The sequence below is a fragment of the Arachis ipaensis genome, chromosome B04, assembly GCF_000816755.2.
Source record: "Arachis ipaensis cultivar K30076 chromosome B04, Araip1.1, whole genome shotgun sequence".
NCBI lineage: Eukaryota > Viridiplantae > Streptophyta > Magnoliopsida > Fabales > Fabaceae > Arachis > Arachis ipaensis.
In genome coordinates this window covers 989,590-1,004,202 of record NC_029788.2, presented here as the reverse complement: position 1 = coordinate 1,004,202, position 14,613 = coordinate 989,590, and the positions used below count along the sequence as shown (strand labels likewise).

At 33.0% G+C, this 14,613-nt stretch overlaps 3 protein-coding genes across 6 annotated transcripts in view; all 3 read left to right on the top strand.

Moving 5' to 3' along the window:
• Positions 231-7,107, top strand: LOC107638344 (transcription factor MYB33-like). Of its 4 annotated transcripts, XM_016341576.2 has the most exons (5): positions 248-712; positions 2,965-3,023; positions 3,346-3,722; positions 5,486-6,482; positions 6,618-7,107. In XM_016341576.2, the coding sequence occupies exons 3-5, from the start codon at positions 3,360-3,362 to the stop codon at positions 6,827-6,829; spliced, it is 1,572 nt and encodes a 523-aa protein (XP_016197062.1). In that variant the 5' UTR covers positions 248-712; positions 2,965-3,023; positions 3,346-3,359; the 3' UTR covers positions 6,830-7,107. The 4 variants fall into 4 exon arrangements, with proteins under 4 accessions (XP_020975991.1, XP_016197062.1, XP_016197063.1 ...); XM_021120332.1 differs by lacking the exon at positions 2,965-3,023 and having other exon boundaries at positions 231-712; positions 5,486-6,395; XM_016341577.2 differs by lacking the exon at positions 2,965-3,023.
• LOC107638345 (nitrile-specifier protein 5) lies at positions 10,106-12,553 on the top strand. Its single transcript, XM_016341578.2, has 2 exons — positions 10,106-10,253; positions 11,355-12,553. The coding sequence occupies exons 1-2, from the start codon at positions 10,224-10,226 to the stop codon at positions 12,300-12,302; spliced, it is 978 nt and encodes a 325-aa protein (XP_016197064.1). The 5' UTR covers positions 10,106-10,223; the 3' UTR covers positions 12,303-12,553.
• LOC107635828 overlaps positions 12,851-14,613 on the top strand; it is a 13,511-nt gene continuing 11,748 nt past the window's right edge. The window contains exons 1-4 of the mRNA XM_021120330.1: positions 12,851-13,727; positions 13,877-14,004; positions 14,119-14,216; positions 14,346-14,560. Of these exons, the coding sequence (XP_020975989.1) occupies positions 13,574-13,727; positions 13,877-14,004; positions 14,119-14,216; positions 14,346-14,560 (595 nt within the window). The 5' untranslated portion in view covers positions 12,851-13,573. The remainder of the gene's footprint in view (positions 13,728-13,876; positions 14,005-14,118; positions 14,217-14,345; positions 14,561-14,613) is intronic.

The window sequence follows — 14,613 nt, the reverse complement described above, 5'->3', positions numbered from 1 at the left end:
CCTTTTCCTTAGGTATCTTTGATTCCCATGGGAATAGAATCTTTGTAATAAAGTAATACTTCAACCATGCACACCTTATATGGGAAACTTAAAGGCTTGAAGCCTTGTCACATTGTTGAGTGCCGCATCTTTCAAAAGTGTCTGAAATCAAACACCTCTTTTCTTGGACCTTTTTATTTAGGTTGGGAGTCCCAAGTATTTGGAATGATGGTTAGTTGACACATTTTAGCTGAATGAGATTTCTGACTTGTCCAAATTAATTCGTTCACCATCACTAATTCAATCTTCGAAAGTAACGCCAACATCATTTTCGATTGAATGATCTCGTTTCATGAATCTCAGGTACAATCCTTGACTGTGCCAGCTGTAGCAGCGATCTTCATTCAGCTGGATCTTCATCTCTCACTCCCTCTGATGCCGTCTTGGATATCTTCATTGCCGTTTTAAAAAAGAGCTTTGTTTTTTTGAAGCTTTCTTTAAAACGACGTCGTTTGGGCTTATTAATTATTATTTGTTTCCCCGTTTATCCGCTTTTAATGAAGCAACCCCACAAGTCACAAACAAACCCTTGCTTTGAACAGAGTCTAAAACGGCTCTCCAAACCTCTGCTCTGCGGCCTCCCGCCGTTGAACCAGATCACCCTACAGCCGACGACCTAGATGTAATAACGTCAACAACCGCCGTAACTCTCTACACCCCTCTGTTGGCCAAGGTTAGCTTTCTTCCCGTTTTTCCCTTTCTTAATTTCTCTTTCTTCATTTCTTCAATCACTCTTGCTTGCTGTTCTATTTTTCTTCTTGCTACTCTTAGGGTTTGTATGTTCCTTTTTTTAATGTGTTTTTAGTTTTTTTTTTCTTTCTGAATTTGATTTTTTGGAAATGTGAACTGTAAATTAGTACAGAAATTTGTCATCTTTTTTAGATTATTTATTAGGATGTTTTCAGAAGGACCAGGTTCTAACAGTAGTAGTGGTAGTAGGGGGTGGCTCCTAAGAATATTCAATTTATAGATGAGAAATACTGGTAGACCATCAGAATTTATTGTTTTTTTTTTTTTTGTCATTAATTAGTCATCAATATTTAAAAGTGTGGGCTAAGGTATGTTGTTAGATAATTAGACTAAAGGAATTGAATTCATGGCTAAAAGTGGTGATAAAAAACAATAAATTCTGAATGTCTCCTGGCATTTCTGTTTATAAATAGCAGCAGCAATAGAAACCAAAAGAACTATGTTATAAAACAGAATATTAGAATTGGTTCTTACAGTTACCTCCAAGCCAATGCAGAATGTAGGAAAGCAATTGATTTTGACAAAAATGGTGATTTATGTCTATAAATAAACCCAAACTTGTGTAGTTTTAAAGTTCTGTGGTGATTGTTCTTGTCATATAAATTATAAACAAACTTCATCTGAGGTAGCATCTAACTTGTTCTGCTTCATCTGATAGCTGTACAGCATTCTGTTTTGCATTGATATTCCTGAATCCGGTTAACCTATGCATTTCTTGCTACAGTATCCATAGTTCCATACAGCATTGTATTTGTGGTTTCTGCAAAATGGTAATGATTCATTGTCCTTCAGGCAATTCATAGACATCTGACATGAAAAGCTAGTGATGTTCTAGTATTAGTTATTTTACAACTGCAGTAATTTGTTATTTTGCATACAATTTAGTGCAATTTTATGTCAACATTTGAGAGCTTTTGTCATACTTATCGAATTGGGGCGATAACCTTATAATAGAGATAAATTCACCAACTTGCGCTTTTGTAGTGTTTCAACTTTTTCTGTTTGGTTTGTTTTTTCATTCTAAGTGAAAAATAAATAATAATGGACTTTGTTGCAGCTTTTGCCATGTACCTGGGCAAAATTGTTGTACTGTTTTTTGGAGTTTGTTAGTTAGCTTTATAGTTGTAATTTGTAAAGAAAACTTGCTTTTTTTGAGTATAAAATCAGTTTAGTGTGGATAACACTAGTTTTAGAATGGATTAAAAGGGTAAAACTTGTTTTAAAAAGTGAAAAAAAATATATTTTAAAATTTTTTTTACTTATTATCAAACAGGTTATCTTTAAACCAATTTGGATTAATAATCTAAACCCAACTTTTGGTTACCTTAAATCGGATTTGGATTTGCAAAAAAGCTTAACTATGTCTATGTAGACCTGTATTGTCGTACCCATGAGAATTGTAATCAAATACCAGTTCATTTAGGATAGTGACTATTTGAGAAATCAAAGAACAGTGTGAACAGTAAATAAAAAAAAAAGATGAGATGCAACTTTAGAAGGATGAGAAAGTCATAATGTTATATAAAAAAAAGATGGATGCATGATATTTAGATTTGATTTGGTAAAGTTTTTATTTTTCAAAAGTTATCTTTTAAAAGATAACTTTTAAGATAACTTTTTTAAAAATTGTAGTATCTATATTTGGTAAATTAAATTAAAAATGGTTTTTAATAAGCACAAGCAACAATAATTGTGTTTGGTAAAATAGCTTTTGAAATTTAAAAATATTATAATAGATATTAATATAAGAATTAAATTTGGATATTAATTAATGTAAGAAGTTATATTAGATTTTTTAATTTTAATAAACACAAGCAAACTTTGAAAAACTCTTCTTTAGGTGCATTTAAAAGCACTCAAGGTGTTTCTGCTCTTAAAAAACTTTACCAATCAAGCCTTATTGTATTCCCTGTTGTGAAAACCACATTTTTTGTTTGTTTGAAAATAAATAACTAATGATATCACAGATAAAGTTGTAATTATGAACCATCTTCAAAATCTTTGAAATTTCAAATAACTTATCTTTAAAAAATAATTCAAAATTAAAAGACAACTTCTCTAATTTCAAAACTCTTAATTTATTTTATTTTAAAATTTTCCTACTTATCTTTTGAAGCAGTCGCAATATCTCATATAAAGCTAAGCTAGTGATCCCTTGTTGACTTTCATTCTCAGTCATTCTTTCCAGTTAAGTACAACAGAGCGTTCGCTTTTCTTCTCTGCCTGAAATAAAGGTTGTCTTTCTTTGCTTCTACACCAACATATTCATGCATAATGAGATATATAATTGTCAATAAACAGTGATTTCTCTGCTTCAAATCTTACATTTTCCATGCTATTTTACTTGGATTTTCTAAAATCGTTGGAAAAATAATTGTTTCACTTTTTGGGGTGATTATAGGATGTAAAAGGGTAACCTAATCTTACTCATCATCTTTGTTTGCTTTAAGCAATAAGCAGATATCTTTTACTTTTGTATTCCTATTGTGCTGGCTATTCTGACAAAAATAAATATTTTTTTTTCTTTGGTTTTTAACTTGTCAGATATTTTTGTAGGTATATTGAGAGCCATGAGTACCATGACGAATAAGTGTGATGGTCGGAAAGTCTCCAAGGTTCGCCGCTCATCCTCATCGGTTGAAGAGGATAGTGGTGAAAGTAACATTGGAGGAGAAGGTCATTTAAAGAAAGGTCCTTGGACCTCAGCAGAGGATGCAATTTTAGTAGATTATGTCAAGAAGAATGGAGAAGGGAATTGGAATGCAGTTCAAAGGCATTCAGGACTTGCCAGATGCGGAAAAAGTTGTCGTTTACGGTGGGCAAATCATTTGAGACCAGATTTAAGAAAGGGCGCATTCACCGAAGAAGAAGAGCGCCGGATCATTGAGCTTCATGCTAAGATGGGAAACAAATGGGCACGGATGGCTGCAGAGGTTTGTAGTAACATCCCTTTGTGTGTTTTGTTATATTATTTATGCACATATTGTTTGCATTTGTTGCATTTGTTGCATTTGCTTTGTTACATGAAAACAACAAGGGTGCTAAAGATAAATTTCAATGTTGCATTAATAAAATATAATAGTTATTTTGAGATTCCTTGAATGTTTCTTAGGGTAGATACACTAAGGCCAATTTGGATAAATAACTTGAATAAGTTCTTTTGGAAGAACAGCTTAAAAGTACAAGGACTTTTATTAATAGCAGCTTATAAATTTTGTGTTTAGATTTTTAGTTATAGAAGTACTTATTTTAAAGTTGTAGCATTTGGATAAATAATTCAAAAAATACAATTTTTTAACTCAAGAAAATGGATATTAAAATAATGATGATAACAAATACTTTTCAACATTGAATGTTGATTTTACATAACCTAATCACTAAGATTACAATCGATTAGGCAATTAATTCTTTATTTGTTCTTTTATTAGTTCCATTTTTCTAGCTTTCAGCATTCGGTTCTTCTCACATAATATCATTAGAAACTGGTTCTTCTACTTCACTTCACCCATAACGGTGTTCTTTGTACGTGGTGAATAGTAATAAAATTCTAATTCACAATAATCTTGATGGCAATGCCAAAGAAATTATTGTGTAGTTAGTGTTTGTTGTTTTATTGTGTATGATATGGTAGTTGAAAATAAAAAACAAATGTGAAATGTGTGTGTATATTTTGTTGTTGTTTTATATTTTTTTTACTCCTATTAGAACTCTCTCCTCCTTTGTTGGGGTCAAGAACTTGCTATAACTAACTATAAAAATAATAGCAAGCTATATAAAAATAAAATCACATGTGAAAAAATAAAATTAAAATTGAGATTTCATACCACACACAATGTTAAATACAAATTTAATAATAAAAATAGAGTGGTAAAATGATAAAAAAAACCTCGAAAGAATATATGCAGTAGGTGGTTCAGTTGGAATATTGTCTGAAAATAGTGGTGGAGGGTTGAAAATGGTGGTGGAAGGACAGTTAGCAGATGGAACCTTCCCTGAAAATGGTGGTGTGTGGAGAAGGAGAAGTCATAAGTCATATATTTCTACTTCTTCAAAAGGCTGTCAATTAACTCTTTGGGACGTTAAAAGCTTTTCTTTAAAATGGTGCCAAACACGCTTATTGTGACTTTTCAATTTCATAATTGAAAAGTGTAAAAAAAAAAAAAAAGCTTCTGCTACTTCCCAAACGGGGCTCTAAGAATGAAACTTTACTTCATGAAGACACCAAGAGTGAAATAAAATTTTCGAGTATGTTTGTTAACTTAGTAGTTAAACTATAAGCACTTGAATTTATTCTGATGAGTTATCACTCAATAGGGATACCATAAGTGAAATATGTAAAAACCGGATAAAACATAAACAAATTAATTGTTAACTGTAATATCTAACCTAAGATGAATATGACGTCTGTGATATCCCTTAAACATTACATCTCTTTACTTTTTACCTTTATAGCATAAGATCTATAGCTTTTAACATCCAGGCACAGAATTGAAAACTGAACTTAAAAGTGGTACTGACTACATTGGTTTACTGAACTTAAAAGTGGTACTGACTACATTGGTTTCTGTAGCATTCCTTCGTAGTCAATATTTCTTCACTTGTGTAGTTGTGTGCTGTGTATTGATAACCCAATTGTGTTTTTGCATTTTTCAATTGTGGGTATTTACTGTTGTGTTAATTACTTATTTGGTTTCAGTTGCCTGGGCGTACAGACAATGAGATAAAGAACTATTGGAACACGAGAATTAAAAGAATGCAGCGAGCTGGTCTGCCAATCTACCCTCCTGATGTATGCCTGCGGGTGATGCATGGCAATCAAGAAAGTGTAAATGTTGGTACCTTGAGAGATGAAGCCAACCAGCATGATGATCTCTCACAGACGGATACTCTGGATATACCGGAGTTAGATTTCAAACTAGTCAAAGTCTGTCCGGGTTTATCTTATGGACCATCAATTTGTGACATACCTGAAAGTAGCATGGTTGAAATGAGTTCGGACTCGTCCCATGGTTACAATCACATGTTTCCTGTGATGCCTCCTTCGAAACGCCTTCGAGAATCAGACATGCAATATGGATATTTGGACAGTTGTATCAGTGATACTGTCCCAATATTTGAACAGTATGGTGATTACACGTGTGATAAAATTTCCGACCATACTCAATTGTCTTCTCCATGTGATCCTATTCTAAACACCAGCGATCAGTTTCATGGTGATGACACATATGGTAGCCATGCAACCTTAAATGGCAATACTTCTTCTTCTGTGCCCCTACCCGGGGCCATGAAGTTGGAGCTCCCTTCACTCCAATATTTTGAAACTCAACACGGTATCTGGGGCACACCTGCTTCCCCACTTCCCTCACTTGAGTCCGTTGACACGATGATCCAGTCTCCGCCGGCCAAGCCGTCTCCTTCGGATCCTGTTTCTCCAGAGAGGAGCGGTTTGCTGGAAGCAATAATCTACCAGCCGAAGCAGTTACAAGTGGCGAATAACAATTCACTTCAAGCAACACCCAATGATTGTGTTCGCAAAGAAGTTAAGATTTCAACCATGAAGTCTAAGCCAGAATGCGATGAACAAGGCGGGCCGTATTTCCCCTTAGATCAGTCTGCTGCTTCAGTTGCAACCAATTATACTTCCATTAGCATGTGCTTGGTGGATGCACCCCAATCAGTTGAAACTATTCAGGGTTAGCACATATTATTGTTATTATTATTATTCCAACTCATTTAACTGTGTTTGAATACATGGATTTTCTGTACATGGCTTATTTGAAGATGGGTCTTTTAATTTCATGGATAACATTTTTTTATTGTTTTGGCAGATCATAATATTAAGCAAGAACTAGGCACACAGTACCCAGCTTATGTTTCTGGGAAGAAAGAAAACTGGAATCAAATAGACTTCACACGGCCCGATGCTTTACTCGACTTGGGTTGGTATGGGAGTGGCATCGATTGCGACGATTATGATGGCGATCGGTTTCTTTTTAAAGATGCTTTCAGCCCATTTCTTGGTCAAGATCCGGATGGTTAGCCCTAGCATTTATATGTATAGCCAACATTGCTTTGAGCATTATTATTGTGTAGCGTAGTAGTGGTTGCTAATGAGATTGCTTTGTTTAATATTTTGAAGTCTATAGTAGGTCCCTTATGTTCTCCATTCAGTGCCACCCTAGCCATGATTGATTTGATTGGGAATGCTAGGTTTTTTTTGCCCCCTTTCAACGTCAAAGTTGTCACATTGGACATTTGATGCTGAATGCTGATATTGGAACTATAGTATTATAGCTCATAACTCGCTATTAGGTGAAAGCTTGCATTTGGAACTATTGTATTATGCTGAATGCTGTCCCCTCCATCAACAACACCATCACCACCCTACATTGCCACCAACCACAAAAACATTAGAACCATCACACCGCACCACACCGTGACCACAAAGCACAATAACAACAATAGATTGAAATACCCAATTCAAAGCAAATAAACAAATTGAAATATAAAAGCACAAAATCTGACTCTTCTTTATTCACTTGTTTCACTACAAAATGCAAATTTTATCATTTATATACTCATATATGTTGATGATATGATTGTGACTGGAAACAATGAAGAAAGATCAAATCTATCCTTCTTACTTGGAGAGCTTGGAGACTTGAATTTCTTTTAAGGAATTGAAGCTCTCCATCACTCTAGATAACTTGATATCCCTAAATAAAACTAAATGAGTTACTTATGAGGACACTTCAACTTACATCCCAATCAACTCATTTTGACAAGATAAACTGAGCCACAAAGATCATTTAGCTGCTAAGAGTGTGTTGAGATATTTAGCTAGTACAACACATCTCAAACTTGAATGTTATGAAAGTATGATTTAAGACTTACTACCTGTAAAAATCAGATCGGACTGATCAGTTCGATTGAAAAATTGATGAACTAGATTCCCAACCGGTCCGGTCCAATCGAAAAATCTGTGATTTGAACATAAGTCCTCTTTGTGACTACATGCTCCTTTTATCACTAAACTATGTTATTTCTTATTACTTTATATGTTAATTATTACTTATATAGTAAAAACGTACAATAATTTTAATTTTATGCTCACTTATATTTAAATTAAGTATATTTTTTATTATTCATAATTATTAATACAAATGTTATTAAACATGTATAAATAAAATATCAAATATTTTTATTAATTACAATATAATTATATTTTTTAGGATTATATGATATTTATTAATATTATTTTTCAATAAATACATATAGTATATAACAATATAATAAATATAAACTAATTAAAATTAATTAATTTTAAAATAAAAAATAATAATGAATATAAAAATAAAATAAAAATTATTTATTCTGAGAAAAAAATTAATTTATATAATTATTTAATTATATAAAAATATTTAGACCTTGAAATTATTCTTTAGATATAATTCATAGATTGTTATTCTTATTGTGTCTAATTAAGATACTATATAGTAGTATGAACTAATTATATGTCTATTTTTGTATTAGTTATTTATAGAATTCGACTTAATTGTTCTTAAAATGTTAGTAAAGATATATATTTCAAAATTTAATTTTAGATTTTTAATTATTTTATATTTTTAATTTACGTAATACTGGTTCTGCCGGTTTAATCAATAATTCATCGATTAAATCAATAAATTAGTAAATCAATAGCTTAATCGTTCCGTTCTGACAACTATGCAAGTAATTTGCAGCTAGTGTCTTAAACTACTGGTGAGAAATTGAAAGGCAAACTCAAGTTGACTTTACACCCAATATGAGTTTGTGGGGTGAGTGGTGAGATGTTAGCATATAAAATCAAGAACTTGTCAAGAATAAAGTTTTTGCAGTTAGCTATGATGTAAGGATACTGACACAATATGAGATATACAGATATACAAATTTAAAATTCTTAAAAGATATATGGACACATTATATATATAAAATATAAAGTATTTTTTAGATAAATTATAATAATATTTTGATATTTTAGTGATATTAACATATAAATTAATTTTTAACGAAATAAAAAATAAATTAATATTTTATCTTTTAAAATTTTAGATACCTGAATGCATCAATTATATTATTTTTTGAAAAATTAGGCATTAATTTGTCATTTTTATAAAAATATTAAGTATTAATTTGCTTTGTTAAATATTCTAAAAAGTAATTTTTTTCCATAAAAGTTAAATAAAAGATTTTAACTGCCAATGATATTTTAAATTAGATTAAATTAATCTTTGTGTCCTTATTGCTACAACTTTACATGTCAACTTTGTGTGAGCCACATCAGGATGGCATTACCCAGACCGATTCACTTGAATAAATAAAGTTTTCATGACGTAGGATACTAGGCTTAGACAATGATATACATGAAATTAAATTAAGGTGAATGTTATGGTGTCTAAAATATGGTGCCTAATTTATTAAAAAAGACAAAAAAGTAATATTTAATAAACTTTAAATATTTTATATTTATTTTATATATTTTTTTTACTTATAAAAGTAAGTTAGGCAATTTAGACACCACAATAAAAAGTACCATAGAATCCACCTTAAATTAAAAGGTACCTGAACCACTAGCCACCTATAAAAAGTTCAATCATCTATGTTTTGTTTTATTTTATTTCTTCAGTAAACCAAAGTACCAAACTTCGAATTATCAAATAAATATCTTTTAAATTTGTTAAAATATAACAAAAAGTACCAAACAATTAATATATACTTTTAAAAAAGATTTTTAAAATCGGATTTTGATTCAAATTACTGTAAATATAGTTATAGTTTAAATAACATAATTTTTTTTTCATTTAAAAATTTTTAATTTTTTTATTTTTAATAAAAAAATAAAAAATACCAACAAATTATAACTCAAATAACGAGAAAGTATGAGGAGCCAATGGAATATTTATAAGAGAGAAAGGTTAGGAGCAGTATTTTTGTTGAAATCTGACCAGCACTTAACCATCAAAAGGAAAATGATTAATCCTACACCATTAGATGTCATCTCACACTATTAAAAATATTGATGATGGCTAATTGATGACTAAATATCACAAATTCTACTGGCCCTCTAGCACTTTTCTTTATATAATGTATACAATGGAAGTTTATGGAGTATTAGAGATATAACCATTAGTGTTACTTTTTTCCATCAGCTGAAGCTTTTGTGATGAGTGGTATCATGATATGGAATTAGAGCTCTAAATCCAAAAAATCGTTCATTTTGTAACTTAATAGCCCATTGTACACATTGTACAAATAGTCCATTGTGTCCCTAGCGGGACTCTTTTCTTTATTCTCACCTAGAGGTCTATTTATATATATATATGGTACACACGAAGCATTAGGTAAGTAACTAGTGAGACCAAATCACATTGCAGCTAATTTGGTGTCAAGCGTCAATGGTGGTCAGTCATGGCACTTGGTTCCAGGTCTGCTTTCTGTTCCTTCCCTCTGCTTAGCAATTTTAACTTGTGCATGTTCTTATATATATATATTTTGTTTCTTTTCTACTGAGATAAGAATTATTTTCAAAGATAATAGGTCTTCGATGTTGTACACCAGTGCTCTTCCTGTGGCGCTGCAATTTCTTGGTTGTTATTGTTTCCAATGAGGGTTTGCTGCATGTTCTTGTCAAAAATTGAATATTATATCTTGATTATAGTGATTTCCTACATAATATTCTATAGTAGTTTTTTCTTTAAAGATGAAATATTTCAACCAAATGTGGGAATCTGAACTTTTTCGATAAAGATTTCACGTGAAAATTAGGTCTCTTATCAGATAGATCACATAAAGTCTGAGTAACACTTCATTTTATTGATATGAGTTAAATGTCCAGTGAGTATAGAAAAAGAGTAAAATTCCTTTCCGGTCCCTTGTCTTTTTCAATTTAGACTATCCCCACCTTAACGATTGGAAAATGATAATCTGCTCCCTATCCTTTCTTTTTGTTAGATGCATGAGCTCTTCTATGAGAATTTTCGGCGAAAAGTGGTGGAAAATGCTTATGTGATATTAGCTTGTATGATCTAACTTTCACCTATCCTATATTGATGATAATTATTTGATTGAAATTATTTATGGTCTATTCAGTCATCAAAGAGACATTGCAGAGGGATGATAACCCTTTGATGGGACATGGTTTTGATGATTATGTAGGAGCTAAACAATTCCAATCAAATAGTTATAATCAAATAGTTATCATCCACGTAGGACTGATGAAGGTTAGGTCATACAAGTTATATCACTCATTTTCCATCATCCTTTGTCAAAAATTATCACAGAAGGGCTTATCCATCTAGTGAAAATGAAGGACAAGGGACAGATTGTTATTTTTCAATCGTGTGGGTTGTCTAAATTAGAAAAGGATAGGGACCGAAAAGGGGTTTTACTCAGAAAAAATTAAATCATCCATTACTACGAGAGGTTGTGATGACTAGTGAGTAGTATATGGAGGGTACTTAGGTAGAAGTTAGTGATAGCGATAGGATTAGTGGTACAATCTTATCTTTGATGATCACTTGTTTCAGCTTGATCAAAAAGGAGCTAGTCCTGGAGCAAGAAGTTCACATGCTGTTGCCATAGTAGGACAAAAGCTCTATGCATTTGGGGGTGAATTCGCGCCACGTGTCCCCGTTGATAACAACGTACACGTCTTCGACCTCAAGACTCTCACATGGTCTGTGGCTGATGCATCCGGGGATACCCCACCACCACGTGTGGGTGTGACAATGACTGCAATTGGAGATACCATCTATGTATTTGGTGGAAGAGATGCTGAACACAAGGAGCTCAATGAGCTCTATTCTTTTGATACTAAGATCAACAATTGGGCCTTAATTTCAAGAGGAGACCACGGGCCTCCTCACCGCAGCTACCATTCCATCACCGCCGATGACCGGAACGTCTATATATTTGGTGGTTGTGGGGTTTCCGGGAGGCTCAACGATTTATGGGCCTTTGATGTTGTCGATAAAAAGTGGACCGAGTTTCCATCTCCGGGCACAAACTGCAAAGGCAGAGGTGGCCCCGGCCTCGCAGCTGTCCAAGGAAAAATATGGGTAGTGTATGGTTTTGCTGGAATGGAAGTGGATGATGTGCATTGCTTTGATTTGATCAGCAAAACATGGTCCCAAGTTGAAACAAGTGGACAGAAACCATCAGCGCGTAGTGTGTTTTCAACAGCCAGTTATGGAAAACACATAATCTTGTATGGTGGGGAAATAGATCCTAGTGACCAAGGTCATATGGGTGCTGGCAAATTCTCTGGTGATGTTTTTGTGTTGGACACAGAGACACTAGAGTGGAAGAAGTTGGAAGAAAGGGTGGACTCTGGTTCCCATCCCGGGCCTCGCGGATGGTGTGCATTTGCCAGTGCTCAGCGAAACAGTCAAGAGGGCTTACTGGTATATGGCGGGAACTCTCCCAGCAATGATAGGCTTGATGACATTTTCTTCTTTGCCCTGTGTCAGAACTAGTAACTGCATTATGTTTGATATGTTTCTGGAAACATGTGATTGGGTAAGGTGATATTTGTACTTAAGAAATTTCAGTTTGTGTGTATGTAATAAATTAGCAAGAAGTGTGTGAAAATTCTCAGGTTTGGCTTATTTAATGGTTTAGTTTATTCTTGTATTTTGATTTGGTGTTGCAAGAACTTGTGATTGTAAATCTTTGCCTTTGTTAGAGAAAATGTTCTGATAGTTGTGAGATACACTCAGTTAACTTACTCTTGACATCAGATATTTGCAAAGGTACATAGCATACAGGAGCATGCTTTATTTAAAAAGAAAAAGAATACAAAGAAATACTACTTACTATTTGTACTTTCATACACATGCATAATCATAATTCCATACCATCTAAAACAATATTCAACATCATCTAGTAATCAGAACCATAAGCATATGAAAGTTTCCATAAATTAATCATGATCACATAAGTAAAAACATTCATATATATATATAATAGATATAAGCATAACAAACCATCCATTCATTTTAATTTGAAAATTTCGGATGCTATTTCTTTCCTTTAAGGATTATTAAGTCAAAATAATTTCTTCAGAGGTTAAAATGGTAATTTACTCTTTATGAGGTATATGAAATCCATATCAACTGAATTCCACATCCCATCCCATCACGAACAGAAACTAGTGGAGTGTATATAAAAAGAAAAGTGAGTACATATACTATAACTCAAATATGAAATAAAAAATAATCTTCTTTATCTTGGTAATTTCGTTGCTCAACCAAGAAATACTATGCTTTAATTTTATCGAACAGCTTTGTCAAAAATATATTCCCCCAATGTCTGGAACAAACTGACAAATGCAAAAAGGGGCAGTGGTAGTATTTAGGAAATGAGCATAGATTTTGTCAAATAATAATAATAATAATAATAAATTAATAATAATGTTCAAACCAACTTGAGTTGGTCGAGTGGTCAGCTCACTCGTATGCTAAGCAAGTATCGGGGATTTGAATCCCGCCTTGTGTATGCAGCAACTCATTAGTCAATGGCAGATCCTTAAATAGAGCTCAATCCGCGACAGATTAGTCCTTAGCATTCTTAAGAGGAACATTTACTTAGGATACCCGATATTGGCAAGGAATGTTACCATATGACAGATGTTCACATACAATGACAAATCAGATGACCTTATAACCAAAGAGACACACTTGATCAAGTTCTCTCCCGGGACTCCATTTTTCATGTCCATATATCAAGGAGTTGAAAGTGATTAGTGATGGCCATGGAAGAGAACAATGTGGTGGTGATCCAAGATGCGTCGAAAGAGCTTCATACGAGAGTGTTTTCGTGGGCTATCGATAGCGGCTTAGCACTGAAGGCAGCAGATAAGGTCACTCTAGTTTCAATCATGCATCAGATACACACTCCTAGTATGTAATCTTTCTGAAACAATTCATCTTATTTAATCCTCAGCTGAAGTATTAGTAATAATAATAAGTGGAAGATAAACAGTGTAAAAAACTCTTGAAATGACTAAATAGAGTGTATGCATTTTGTTAATGAATAATATCCCTTGTAGTGGGATATTATTGCAGTGTACATGGACTAAATAGGAGGATTGTGGCCGAAGAAGCCGCGAGGAAGATGGAAGAGTATCTTCAGAATGATGAGCTTGCTCAGATTGCTAAACTTTATGAATCAAATGAGGTATGTAAGTTTGAAAGTTTGAAAGAACAAGCCTAATTATTTGATTTCTAGCAAGAAGATTTTCAGAGGAAACTTTACAGGTTGCAATTTTTGTGAAATGCATAATATTTTCAGGTTGCATTTAAAATTCAGTTGGTTACAGGATCTCCATTAAAGGAGCTTGCTTTAAAAGCAGCCATTAACCTAAAGGCAACTTGGCTTATACTTGACAGGTCAGGCAAAATAAAAGCACACAAATGTTGTAGCTGTATTATTTTTTATCATATTGTAAAATAAATCAAGAGGTCTATGGTTTTATGATTATCCATATGATATTAATCTAAGATGCACCTCATTCATAGGCAACTGAAGAAAGATGCAGAGTTTTTCCAGCAGAAGCTTTCTTGTGGTATATCAAGATTAAAGCGTAACAATCGGATCGTACACCTACGAGCCCCTACTGATATCCCCACAGAGATTCAATGTAGCAGCCATGAAACATTTGATCAAAGTTTACCAGAACCAACATTTGAAGATCTCTTCCTCACTGTTGATGATTTCAATAAGAGTAATGCTGGTGTGCAACACTGACTTCACTATGTTTCAGCCTATTTATTCTTAGGGGTTTCA